The sequence below is a fragment of the Pyxicephalus adspersus genome, chromosome 8 (genome assembly GCF_032062135.1).
Source record: "Pyxicephalus adspersus chromosome 8, UCB_Pads_2.0, whole genome shotgun sequence".
In the NCBI taxonomy this organism is placed as follows: domain Eukaryota; kingdom Metazoa; phylum Chordata; class Amphibia; order Anura; family Pyxicephalidae; genus Pyxicephalus; species Pyxicephalus adspersus.
Genome location: NC_092865.1, coordinates 47,777,705 through 47,792,125, shown reverse-complemented (window position 1 = coordinate 47,792,125; position 14,421 = coordinate 47,777,705). Strand labels below are relative to the sequence as shown.

The 14,421-nt window shown below is 40.7% G+C and overlaps 1 protein-coding gene across 1 annotated transcript in view; it reads left to right on the top strand.

Moving 5' to 3' along the window:
• Positions 1-8,975, top strand: part of OXTR (oxytocin receptor) — a 32,707-nt gene extending 23,732 nt beyond the window's left edge. The window contains exon 2 of the mRNA XM_072420469.1: positions 6,581-8,975. Coding sequence (XP_072276570.1) covers positions 6,581-6,831 — 251 coding nt within the window. The 3' untranslated portion in view covers positions 6,832-8,975. The remainder of the gene's footprint in view (positions 1-6,580) is intronic.
• Positions 8,976-14,421: the final 5,446 nt, after the last annotated feature.

Sequence of the window (14,421 nt, the reverse complement as noted above, 5' to 3'; positions counted from 1 at the left end):
CACTGCACAACAACAAAAATGAGTGTTTGTGTGCGTCCCTGCGGCTAAACATTCTAATTTGTTATATTGCACCAGGAATTAGAGATGGAGGAGATATCAAGCTTGCAGCAAACAAAGCTCATTAGAGGAGTAGATTAACCAAATCTTCAAACAATATTTTATAGCTGAGTGTATTAGAATGTATTTGTTACCAGGGATTGTATATTGACAATGAAAGCCAGTGTTAATGTTACAGATTATCAGGATTGCCTGGTTTTTGGTGGCTACATCCAAGTGCCATGGATCCAAGGAGCCTGAATTGTAGCCACCGCATTGCTCTCAAAAGAGAACTACAGGTATGATGTGCCAACTACAGCCTTTCCCTTCCCTTCACAGCAGTTCTAAGAGGAAAGCTTGAATGTGAGCATGCAATACATCATGGCACATGTGGGCTTTTAAATAAGTGGCCCCATGCACCATGCAGCAAGGAAAACACAACAAAATATGGATTTTAATGCATATTCCCTGATTAATACCAGTTGCCTCATGCTCACTAGCAGCCAAGGAATCACTGTACAATTTTGCATTTCAATTTGGCCCCCTGGAAGCACAATGGTATCATTAGGCTCAAAGGTTTCCTGCCAAATCATTGGTGAACATGCAAAACACTGATGAAAAGATCCGGGGTACGGAAAAGGATTCCTTAAAGGGTAAAAGAGCTTTCCCTGCACTGTAAACCGGCCGGTGGAATGAATTACCTCTTCCTTTAACCTTGAAACCTACAACTACGTGGAGGAGAATCTCTCTTCTTCTTGTTTGGAAGGATGCCACAGCTTACAAGGTCCACTGGAATCTCCTTTCCACCCTTACAAATACGTTCCTATGAAAGCTTTGTGGAAATTATTGGAATAATGTTAGTTACACATCTCATTATCCACTGAGAAGAGGCTGAGAGGGCAAAATGCATCAGAGTTTGAGATTCCTGCCCCAGATGAAAAAACCCACCATACACGAAGGTTGTTCTTGTAGTAATTTAAACCTTGTATAGTATTTATCATTCTGAATAATCTTCACCATTTCTTTTTTCCTGAACCACCTTCTAAATAGGAGTTTTAAACAACTGTTTCTTTGAGATTTTGGGAGGGATAGATTTGTATTGTCGCCTGCTTCCCATTTGGGAAGATTTACCCTCTCTGTTCTTCTGGCCATTGTCCTTCGAATGGCATCCAAAATCTGCCCCTACCTGTCCCCAGGGACCACCAAACTTCTTGTACACGCTCTTATCATGGACTACTATAACAATCTCCTCTCTGGTATTCCACTAATCCGACTCTCTCCTCTACAATCTATTATGAATGCTGCATCCAGACTCATCCATCCTTCCCACCTATCTACCCGATACACAGCCTTCCCACCACTCCTCTTCTGCTGCATCTCTTTGTAGTTCTCTTCATTGGCTTCCATTTCACCTTAAAATCAAATTCAAGCTCCTGTGCTTTGCCTTCAAATCCCTCGACAGTTCTTGTCCCACTCACCTTTTGACCTGATAGAATAATACTCCCCTAGCCACTCTTTTCGCTCCTCCAATGACCTACTACTGACTTCCTCACTTATAACCTCATCACACGCATGGCTCCAAGACTTTTCTAGAACTGCCCGACTCTCTGGAATGGTCTTCCTCGTCCTTTTCGGCTTGCACATTAATAGGAGCACTAAAACCCCATTGAGTCATCTAACACTGCAGATATTCCGAAGGAGAAATGATTTTCAGCCACCATCAGACCCAATTGCATTTCTCTCTCTGCAGAGTCTCTGGTCTGAGATATCTCCCACTCACTTTATCTATCTTTATATTTTCCACTTGTTTCTTTCTGCGTCATGCCAGGGAGCAGGGATGAGGCCAGTTGGTTTTAAAGCCCCCTGACTCACCCGTCTATTGTCATTATTGTGATAGATGGAACGCCCGCTACAGGTGGGATTACCCACAATGGCATTAATCTTGTCACATCAATAAACCACAAAGTGTTGCATAAAGCTATTGAAGAACAATAATCCAGAGAGGGATAAAAGTCTATTATTGCAGCCTTTGTGACATCACAAGCCCCCCCCCTTTGGAAAAAAATGATTTTCCACTAGTTGTATCTATATAGGACTGTGACAAGATCAACACAGCCTGGAAACTTTGTATCAGTTCTGCTTGAGATCATAATAAAAGTTTAAAAAAAAGAGATGGATGCTTATCAAGTTCAACCCCCCGCAGCTGCTTTGGTTTTGGTTCAGACAAAACTTGAAAACCCAAAGGCAATTGGATCAGCTGGCTGGAACAAAACTCCAATGTTATATTAGACGTTGTATAAAAAAATACAAATGTGATTAGTTATTGCAACATTGAGCCCTATAAAGTGATCGCAGCAAGCTTGAATTGCTGTCAGGGGTTTGTATCTCCAGAACAGAAGTGTGTAAGGATGTGCAGGTTTTTCAAACACTGACAATGTATAGAGTTCAGCAGGTTAACTATTATTCTTTTATTTCTAACATTGCACTTTATCATATAGGAAGAATAACTTAATATGCCATGGGGCTGCTACTCCCTTTTTTGATGGACACACAAATAATGGCGAGGGAGGTTACAGAAAATAGCCCAATTCCTACCTATCTTTGCCGAATATCTAGAATCCCCCACCCAGCCCCTTTGTGGGAAACAGGACATCTATTCTGGGTTCTATTTAAAGCCCGGCATGTTCCAATTTTTAATCCACCTTGGCTTCAAGCCGCACACTCACCTTATCAGCCAATTATTATCATTTCCTATTCAGTTTCAGTTGTATTGTTTTACTTATCTCTGATTTATTTACTCACCTCTGATATTGTTAGGGGGGAAGTTGTAAAACCTTTATAATCGGAAGTTGTGTCTGATATCCTGTTGAAGGGGAGGGCAACATATGGCCCCCCTTCTTCAGATCACATTTGGGCCACCACGTACTAGAACAGTAATTCTTCTCCCTGGATAAAATAAATATTTATTTCCCATTGTCCAGTAGTTTATAAGAGTAAAGTGAGCGTGCACTATATTTAACTTTTACCTTTGTCCTTCCTTTTCCATTTTTGGCAAGGAATTGGAAGAATTCAACTTGCCAATAAACGTGTGGATGTATATCATTATATGGCTAAATGGAGTAGAATTGGCACTTTTAATAATGAGCTTACTCTGCGTCACATGACTCATTAGCTTCTATACTGTCCCAGTACACTGGCACCGGCCCAGTCTGTGTGCAGCAATCCCAATCTCAGTCCACCTGACTCTGTGTATCCTATAGGCTGTAAAAAACACATTTAAAAAATAAAATCATAGGAGTGAGGGGAATGTCTAAAGTAGGGTCATATGAGAGGGAAAACTGGAGCATTCATAGATGGGTGGCAACACTGCAAGGAAAAATCAACCTGCATAATGTTGCCACTAAGATGTGGGAAGTTTAAACTATGGAACTTGTTTTCTATATATATTGATTTAAAGGAAAAAAATTACACACACAAAAAAATTAGATTCTTTAATTAAAAAAAATACATTTTGGTCTCTATCCATAAAAAGAATCCCCCTGTCAATTTTTCTGAAATTCACTGATGGATGGTTGTATCTCTATAGCTGCCATCTAGTGGCCAATTTAAAAAATGCATCACACAAAATTGCTGTCATAATTGGAAATGTCACCTGTGCAAGCAAAAATTGTGAAGGAATTCAGAGCAAAATGACAGAGGAATCATTTATAAATAGAGCCCTTTGAGTTAACTGACACTTTGGGGTCTTTTTTTTATAGATGCTTGCACTTAAGATGCAACCCAAAATTTTCATTTTTTTTACATTGGTTTCGATAGGACGGAAAACAAAACAAAAAAAACAAATCATAGGTAAAATTTGAATTCTGTGTTTTCTAATTTTAGTAAATGTTTAAAATTGTGTGAATTTTGGATAAAAGTTAGGGAAATCTGGCACGAAAACATTTATAAAATAGCTCCCTTTAAAAAGATGCAAAAGTGATTTTTGCATCCAGCTTTTTTTTAAAGATAAGCCAACATTTTTGTTATTTATGTGCAGAGGTTTGGTAAGATGAAAGTGTATCTAAAGCCTGTAACATATTGCAGCTTACACGTCCTTAGATGTGGTGGCTGCATTAGTTTTCTCTCCACCACCAGAATAGTTTTGGCTTATAATACACTTTCATGTTCTAAGTCTTTAAATTTCACAGAGATTTTTCTTCTTTTTCTTGGAATTGTGACTTTTTAGTCTATTTGTTTTATTGATTATCTTGGTCAGGGGTTTTATGCTTTCCATGTGTGTTCTGTGTCCACCACATTCCATTTCTTTCTTTATTTGTGCGCCTCTGTATATGATTAGCTTCATTGTTATTAATTATGCGGTTGCACATTTATATGCAGGAATCGTGCACTGGACGGTTCTCTTCTATTTAGCGCTGTGCCTGAATTCCCTGCTGGCACTTTGGAGATTAAAAGAAAGAAAAAAAAAATAGGTGAAATTCCATTGGCGGAAACGCACTGCCACCTACAGGGCGCGACAAAGGGAGCTTGGTTTTAGAGTGTCATTGTCTGAAGGATAAATAGAATTGTGCGCAGTGCATGAAACCGTAGCAGCCAATCAAATTTCAATTTCCAATGAACAGAATATTTCAGCTGCTGTGGATTTGGTGGTTTTTATGTTCGCTGTATTGAGGTCTGAATAATTTTATAGGAAATGTGCAGCAGTCAGTCAAGCAGGTGGAACCCTGACCGCCATACCTACTTCAGTTTTCTTCCCAGAATTTTTTTAAGCTGGGTGGGAAGACATTGTAGGTGGCAGCCCCTATATAGTGACCAAACTTTTCAGTAACCACCCAAAAACAGCTGATGAGAAAAAATTGTAGGTGGGTGGCAGTCATTGTATTGTGACACATTTTTCAGTAACCACCCAAAAACAGCTAGGTGGTGCACCCAGCTAAAGGGGTCTGGGGAGAAAACACTGGAACTGTAAGTGAGCCTGTAGTTTACTCATGGAGGACAAAGCACCAGGTTCCTTTGCATCTTTGAAGCTAGAAAGACTGACCGACCCTTTGCTCTCCTGCAGATCTTGTTTTGGCTCCAAGGACTCTCTTCCTATCCAAACATGAGAGTATAAGGTCCTGGCAATGGGATGCTCAAGAACCCTATGCTGCACTGTGGGAGGACCTTATGCTCTCCATATCCCAATGTATTGGGTTCTTAATGTGGAACCAATGACCCATTTTGCAAATTTGCGATTTAAGCAGGTGGGTATTGCAGAAAGAAAGAGGCGATGTCCCTTCTGCAAAAACTGTTATTACCTGCCCATATCACTGCCAAGCTGGCTGTGCTGCACATAGTATTGCTTGCTAGAGAAGCTTCAATCCTGTCTTCCCATTGTGCATGCCCGCAATGAATGAACGGGAGCTATGTCATCTCGGCATGGCAAATCAATACAGCCAAAGAGCATCTTCAGATGGAATAGAAGGAAGATGGAGGCGCTCTGCAATGGAACAAGGATAGGTGAGTATTCATGGTTTTAGTTCCACTTTAACACCACCAGTGGATAATTGGACTATCAGGAAGCAAAACATGAGGTGAACATATGCAGCAGGGGTATTTTTGTGATCCTGTTGCTTTGGCATGCATGGTCCATCGCAAAGAAGAACCCAGCCAATGGCTGTTTACACATAATTTATTGCTTTTTGAAATAGAGACCACAAGATTATCATGAGACCGCCCGTGCCACGCATTTCCTGCATATTATAAGATAAGAAATGTGAATTCATTCCATGTACAAACTTGCATTGTCCAGCTTCCATTGTTCAGGTTAAAATCCACCTTGCGGTTTTCATGTTGGCTCCTTCGCTGTCTGTACATGACGCACATAAATCCTCCTTCAAACAGACCACAAACCAATCTGCCTGCAGATCTTTTATCGCTGTTAATTAATACCACTTAATCATTTGCGCAAATATAAAGCCTCGGAGATACACAAAAACTGCAAATATTCTGTGATTTGTACTTTTTTATCTTCCCCTGGAGAATTGGATTTCTAGGACTAGTCCCTGCACATAGCTGACCTTGGAATTGCGCCCTTGTGCAGTGCTTATTATGGTTAAGGCTACTTACCAATATATATAATTACCAATATATTGAGTTTGTAGCCACTGAGAGTAAAGCATGGCTGAAGCTGAAAAGATATCCAAGAATTGTCCGACTGACTCAGCTTTGGCCACAGACAGGTGCGCATGGCTCAATTTTGGCTATGCAAGCTGAAGGACTTGCTTTTCTGCCATTAAAATCCAAATGTCTCGCCATTATTGAAATGTAATACCATTAAATAACATTGGAAAACCAAAAGGCCCATTGTCACCTGGCAGGATCACCAGGTAAAACAAATGGCAGCCACTATATCCAAGGATTGTTAAGCTGCAATATAATAAATTTTATTCCGGGGCTTATAAATGATATGATATTTCTGAAAAGTTATGATTTATTTAACAATGAGCCTTGTTGTATGGCCTCCTATACCACAACCAAACTAATTACCATTGTCTGTTCTTTGCAGCTTCGTTGTTCATTATCGCCATGCTCCTGGGAAGCCTGAACAGCTGCTGCAACCCCTGGATCTACATGCTGTTCACCGGACACCTTTTCCATGACCTCCTGCAGCGTTTCCTCTGCTGCTCAGCACGGTACCTGAAGTCCAAGCAGCAAGGTAGCGACCTGAGTGCCAGCAGGAAGAGCAATTCCTCAACATTTGTCTTGAGTCGTAAAAGTTCCAGCCAAAAGAGCATCACCCAGCCATCAACAGCATGACTCCCCACTTTGTAGAGGTTTTTCAAGAGGGCTACTGGTGCCAAACAAACAGGGGGACATTTGGAGGAGATTTGGGAACACTGTGGATGATCTTCCTTGCTGTGGAATTGGTGATGAGAAAGAGAGACAGAATACCAAACCAGTAGAATCATAGGACAAGTGCACCTTCTGGATAAACATTACATGTGACTGTTATGTGGTGTCTTATAAATGTTTGAAGCAATGCCAGCAAATTACAATATAAAATATAATTTATCTTTTTATGCCAGGAGGTCCCTGATATCCCAGGTAGAAACCACAAGGAAGCCATGAGAACATGAGGAGAAGAGACAAGGCTTTCTGTATTTCCAGGTGTTCCAAAAAAACATAATTTTGCTTAATAAATACCAATGTATAGATAATAGCTGCTGGGTGCACCTGCTATCCAAGGGCGGTTCCAGGTTTAGGGATCTGGAGGTTTTTCAGGACCTTAATAAGTTGGTGATAGAATGTGGTACATCAAGTTTCATTTTGCAGAATGTTCAGTTCCTTACCATAGGTGCAGGTTGTAGGAAAGTAGACTTTCAGCTTGAAGTTTGGATATCCATAAAAATGCCACCTGTGTTGATCAGCCACATGGCAGGACCATTGGAGTGACATTCTGGCACAGTTCTCAGGGGACAGATGGGGAAAGAGCAAAGGATATACATGCAATCTAGCTTGAATAGCAATGGATGAAAGGTATTTTTAAAATGCAGTTATTCATTCAAGTACAAAACAGGAACCTAATTTTTGGGGAGATCTTGTATTTCAGTCAGCAGTGACATCAAATGTTTCTAAAAAATGAATGGGTTTCATAAAGTAGTCCTGCCACAGATTCCTGGTGATTTGCAACATGATAGCTTTAGTCATGTCCTTGGTCTCTAGTGGGTTTTAAGATCTCATTCAAGTAACTGTTTTCTAGTGATGTGACTCTGATTGGGCTGATCTGTGTCACTGTTTTGCTAGAAGCATGTAGCAGATTGGCATTGGCGGTATTGCTTTTTTTGGGGTATTGAAATAATTTAGCCTTTGTCATGTCACTGGTCCCTAAGGAACTGACGAGATGACTTAGGCTTTGCTATTTCTTCCTGTAAACTGTGGTCTTACTGCTATGGTTATTCCTTGTAAATGGACTCAATACAACCTCATCATTGACTTTATCCAAGTGCATTGACCATAAAAAGTCTGCCTTTGATGGGTCATAGTGTAAGCTGCCTACTGAACGAATGGTGATTTCTAAACACAAATATTATGAGATAAACATTCCTTGGAATTTGCATTGGAAATGTACAATTTTATCAAATGATCCGTTCTCCTTCCCTGTTTTCTGCCTGGTATGCCTTTATATACGTTTCCAGTATAGCTCCATTTTGCTTTCCATATACAGTCCTCACATCGGCAGTTTTCTTTCACCTGCTTTGTAAATTATTGCAATAGTTATGATAGAAATTCTATGCCACCGACAGCACTGAATGACATGGCCCAGGAACGAAGCTCCTACATGGGCCGTCTGGTCTGGGCTTTGTGGCCACTGCAAGAAAGTAAGGAAGGTTGCAGAGATTTATAGCTCCTTAGGGGTCTAAAGCAGTGAATCTGACTTTCACCAAACAGAGAACCAAGCACCATGCGTTGAACCTTCCAGGTCCTTGTGTTTTCAATAGCAATTATTTTTTCTCTACTAGAGAATGGAGAATGTCAGGTAATTATAAATGAACCAAAGTTTGCCTGGCAAACCAAAGTTTTAGATTTGTGTAGTGGAAGCCCATGGGGTTGGCACGGCAGTTATGCACTTTAAAGAATCAGGATGAATGCTTTATAGATTGATAGGGTTGGATGTAAATCTGCTGAGGCGAGAGATCTGGCACTGACAATGGAATCATTGAGTGCATTGATGGTGACAAGGATGGTTTCATTTTCTTGACAATAAGATGGTAAATTTTGGGTTGAAATGACCAACAGGTTGGAAAATGTCTTCGGTGATCACAAGAATTGGGTCTGATCTCTCCTATATGGGGCCTCTGACTGTTTCCATTCCACTTGAGGTATTCCCAGTTATTCTGTTGCATTTGTCATCATATTCAATTAATTAAAGACCCCCAGAAAGGGAGCAAATGGTGGCATGATTGGGGTATGGGGGGGGAGGGGCCTGCGTGCCTTACACAGAGACACAGGCACACGCTGGGGGGGGGGGGGGTTCCGGGATCTCCATGGGAGGTAATATATACTTAAAACCACTTACCCTGAGGAAATATATCTGATTCTAGCTTTACCTAATGGATTCATGGCTGGGCTCAGGTCACCTTAATGGATTTATAGCCGGAGGTAGAGTTTAGCTTTAGCCGTTATTGTTGCACATAAATTATAAGGGCCATTAAATCCTGACCTGCACATTGTAAGAATTTATTAAAATTTATACATGAATACGCAAACATCTCGAATTCTTATCAAAACTGAACCAATGCCAAAATAAGCAGAATGGCCGGTGGTGACAGTTCCCAACACGCAACTGATGTCTGGTCCACTAAGGACATCAAACAATATTGCCATCTGTCACTTAGCCTAACATGACAGCCAACATATGACCAGATGCCTTGCCAAGTTACATAAATGTCAGACATCCCATTTCCTGTGCAGACGTGGGAACCCACGGAGATATCTGTGAATATATTAATGTTAGGTTTGCATTAAATAATGAAAATGTATATTTAACAGTCCTATGAAACTTAAAATCTACAAAACTGATATGAACTTTATATGGACCAAGATTAGTGGGTATTGGACCAATTACCTTATTGGAGCTTTTTGGGCATTATTATAGGATTGGCCCTCCTGCAGATAAAATAGCCTCCCTTTTTCTAGATTTTAGAGTTTTGGATGAAATCTGTACTGATTAGCCAATGCCAGAGCATTGTGAGGTCAGGCACTGATGTTGGGTGAGCATATTTATACCTATGTTCTACTTCCCAATAGTTTAGTAGGGTCGAGGTCAGGGTGCTGCAGGACACAAGTGGGCAAACCATGACTTTATAGAGCTGGTTTTGTGCTCTTGAGCTCAAAAATGTGGAGGGACTTCTACATATTTTTGGCCATAAAATGTATTTTAGTGTTTGGTGGATGATGGAAAGATGCCCCATGTTGATCTCTTCTATTCGAGGGATCGCTGGGCTAAGTTCTCAGGTTTGGGCACCTAGTGTGTCATTTTAAGGGGCTCCTAAAATCCTACAAGTCTGTACATCCACTGTGCCCATTAGGAGTGATTTAAAAAATCCCTGCACTGGGTTTCTGGGTTTGTGCACCCACTGTACCCATTATGAGTGACTCCCAGAATCCCTGCTCTGAGATTTGTGTCTGCTTACTGGCCATGCCCATTTGAAGATGCTCAAGCCTATTTTAAATTTTAATTTATGGATAATGCAACAGGAGAAGCTGGGACACCAATCTGAAATTTTTGCTGAAATTTTAGTTGACTTCTAATAATCTGTGATCACCATAACCCTCCATCCATTTATATTAATTTTACCACCTGAATTGCTCCGACACATTTTGCCTAATCAATGTAAATTTGGGAAAATCAAAATCCTTTAGCTTGGCTCATCCGTAATCTTGACAGCCAGGGAACCAGCATTTTTCAGAAAGAGCAGCAGTCCATCTATTCCGCCAGCCCAGATCTACTTTAAGTAGTGACTGTCAAGATCTGTAAACCATTGAGTAAATTCCACATTGAGTTTGGTATACAGACCACTCAGGGCTGGATGCTATGTATGATTAAATCACAAAATGTGCAGAACAGTAAAACAATCTGTACATTTTATAAATCCCATAATAATGTATAGCCGACGCACACCGATCGCAGTCAGCTACATGACCCAATGAATGGGGGGCCAGTAAGCAATGCTCAGGGGAAAGAATCTCATATTGATGGAGTTTCTGTTCATGAATGACAAGGAAGAATGATGTTTCAGTTATCATTTTCCCATAATAAGGGAGCGCTGGATTGTGACCGCTATGAATGGTTCCCAGATGTTTTCTTCCATCGCTTGCTACATTTGTTTGTCTCAGCGGTTAATCTGCTTAATGTGCCGCAAAGTTAAAAAAAAATGTAATTAAAAAAACGGTGTGCATAAAATATATGTAAAGCCAGCCTGTAAAAATTCATGTTAAATTCTTTTGTTAATAACCCAGCAAAGCCCCATATAGACTTCAGATGGACATGAGAATGCTGTTGCTGGAAGCAATCTTTCCAATCATTTCCAGTGACAGGAAAATAAATGAGCGTTGTACACACAGCGTCTGTTCTGTTCTGTGGAACTGGGAGGGTGAAGGGTGAGCATGCCGCACCCTCTTCCATGGAAAAGCATAGTGGCCATTCCTGTGTGGTCATTCATCAATCTGCCAGTGTGCATTGGTGAATGGCATCTAAGATGAGCACGAATCATCCCAGGTGACAATCCTCTGATGTGTACAAAGCTTTAGGCTGTATTGGCCCTCTAGCCCTGGGAGTATGGAGTAGGCTGAAATACGAGCCTTAGGACTTGTTACCATTAGCACACATCAAGTGTTGGGGTGACAATCATTTTTATGGCACCCCAACATTCCAAGCTAATTTCTGCACCCATACCCTTTCACTTCATTGCTCGATGATTTTCTGTTTTTTAGCAGTTGTTCCCCCCTTCCTCGTTGCTAGCGCTATCACATCCAATCGGGACCAGCAGTTGTCCAGCTTCTGTTTGCTCCCTCGGGCGGCGGATAATTCCCTGTAAATAACACTTTTTATAAATTTCACTTTTTGTGCTGAAATGTTTTACAAAGCGTGGTTTACTTGCAGAGTTTTATTATTGTTTCTGTATATAAAATGGAAGATTTGAGATATATATCTTTAATAAACCTTTTTCTTTCAGCCTGGCCCGCAGTGTGAATTATTGAGCTTTATGTTTTTTGTGTATGAAGTCATGAATCCTCCGCCATCCCCTGACAGGCCAATACAGAACATGAAAAAGCAGAAATATTGCTCCAACAGTCACAAAGGTAAAATGATTTTACAGCTGAGCCAATCCATAGGGAAGCAGGGATGCAAGAGCAAAACCGGCCATTGGTGACACCTAATGTTATTAGCTAATTGTCATGATGATCCAAACACTTCATTGATTCCATGGACCAGGAGAAATTATTATAGAGATTAAGAGCCAGCCGACTCCAATGCAATTCAGCATACTTATCGCCTCCATGACCAGCCCCAAAGGCCAACACCAAGTTTAGAATTCTTGGGATAGGATGTGGGGAAACCACAGACATCAGTAACTCTTTCCTGGTCTATTAAAAAAAATCTAAAATTCCAATTTAAATTATATTTGATCTCACCATTATCTGATGGGCCCTTATTGTGCGTTTGCAGAAAACATCAGGCCAGCGTAAAATCAGTTTTTGTAGAAGCTCAACAACCTGGAAATAAAAAAGTGTTGACTGTGCATTTTTCCCTTTTACTCCCCCACACGATGAAGCAACAATAGCTGGAGATGTTAATTGATTTCTTCCAGCACTATTTGGTTTTCTATCATTTACACAGATGACATTTTCAGAGTTGTGCAGTGAACACCCACTAGCTACGCTCATGGCTTGATCGACGCATTGCCAGCGTGCAGCCATATAATGCTAAAGGAGTTGCACCGTCTGCAGGTTTTATTAAAACCGAACTCCAGGCAAACAGCTAACTGCACAGAATACAAATATATAGGAAATGCATTATATGGCAAAATTTTTGCATTTGTCTATCCAGAGAATGAGATATACACAGCTCTGCCACAAAGCCAAGCAGATGATCCTACAAATATAGGAATATATATACATTGGCATCATTCCCCCTCCCCCAATACTGCTAAATAGACAGATAAAGAGCAGCTGCAGACTTGTGTGTTCATCATTTTGCTCATTTTGCTTTTTCCTCCGTCTGTTCCTTGTCAGCATATTTGGATGCAGGACACCTGGTTGGATTCCTCTTTACTCTCTGTACAAAGGATGGCAAGAGGTAGATGCTACCTATGGTTTAATATGGATTTTGTCCTTTTATATGTGCTTGAAAATTCATCAAGGAACAAGAAGAGCTTCTAAGGAGATAACATGAAAAATAGGATTTCCTTTGAAAAGGTCCTGACACTTCCTGATATCCAGTTCTGGAGCTGGTAATGACAGCAGGTTCATATTTTTCTCTTTGAAAATTTTTGATTCATTTTTTGAATCAAAAAGTTGGTGCCAGAATTCCTTTGTTTCCAGGTGCAAACAACAGGTACACAATATGGCTAAACGTTTGTGGCCACCCAAACTTCACTCCACCATGGGTTTGTTGGACATCCCTTCTAAAACGATGGCCAATAATGTGTAGTTGGCCGCCATATTGAAGATATAACACCCTCCACACCTTTGGGAAGGCTTTCATTAAAATTTTGGAAAGCATTTGTGGAAATTTGCCTCCATTCCTAAAATCGGGTACTGATAATGGATGAAAGGACCATTCCAATTCATCCCAAAGGTGTTCAGTAGGGTTGAGGTCAGGGCTCTGTACAGGACACTCCAGTTCCTTCACACCAAACTGGTGACTCCATGTCTATATTCAGCTGGCTTTGTACACAGGGGCACAGTCATAGGGGAACAGAAACTTCACCGAAATGTGACCACAAGGCTGATAGAGCACAATGGTCCATAATATCTTTGTATGATGTAAAATTAACAAGACCCCTCACTGTAGACACCTGAAAGCAACCATTAGGAGGAGGTCTACATACTTTTGGCCATATAGTGTACTTGGCTCCCTAGCTGAAGCAACCATAATCCTGGTGGTTGTCTATTTATTGGCCATGTTCACAAATTTCTGACACACATCAACCCCCACTAACATCTCTCACTTTGAAACTTTCCACAAAGTTACAATGTTGCAGCCTGACCATTGGTAGAAGAAAGGCCAAAGAAATCCTTCTTCCTGCCTACAGCAGACTGAAGACGTCATCTCCATCTAGGTCCAATGAATGGAGCTCATTGATGGATTTTAATGTAACTTTTCTGCAAATTTGTACTGTTCCTGTGTACTTTGGTGTTGGTGGAATTTGCTTCTATTTAATTTGTGGACTGTCTGAGCAAATTGATCCGGGATGATTTGTAGCTGAATATGGATTCCATTAAAGCCAACGGCAGAGTCAAATTTACCCAACACTACATAGCATAAGGCTCAGTGTATGAGGCCACCAGACTATGAGAGATGCCGAAGTCTGTTGGCCAGATTCATTGATACTTAAGCTATATAGTGTTGGTTGGACCTGTCATTGACTTAATTGGGATTTGAATTTGGCTATAATTCTGTCATAGTCCACCAACCATAGGGTTTGAAGCCGTCCATATTGGTGCCGTCCTGTATGAATTTACAGAATATTACATGGCTCTGGTCGCCATATGCAATACTTGTCGATGATGTACAGCTCATCTTTGATCTTCAGCTTTATTCGTTTTGAGTCGAATGACTTATGTTCGGGTTAAATTTATAACAGACCTGGAACTGAACACCCAGGTTCAGCAGTTCCATGT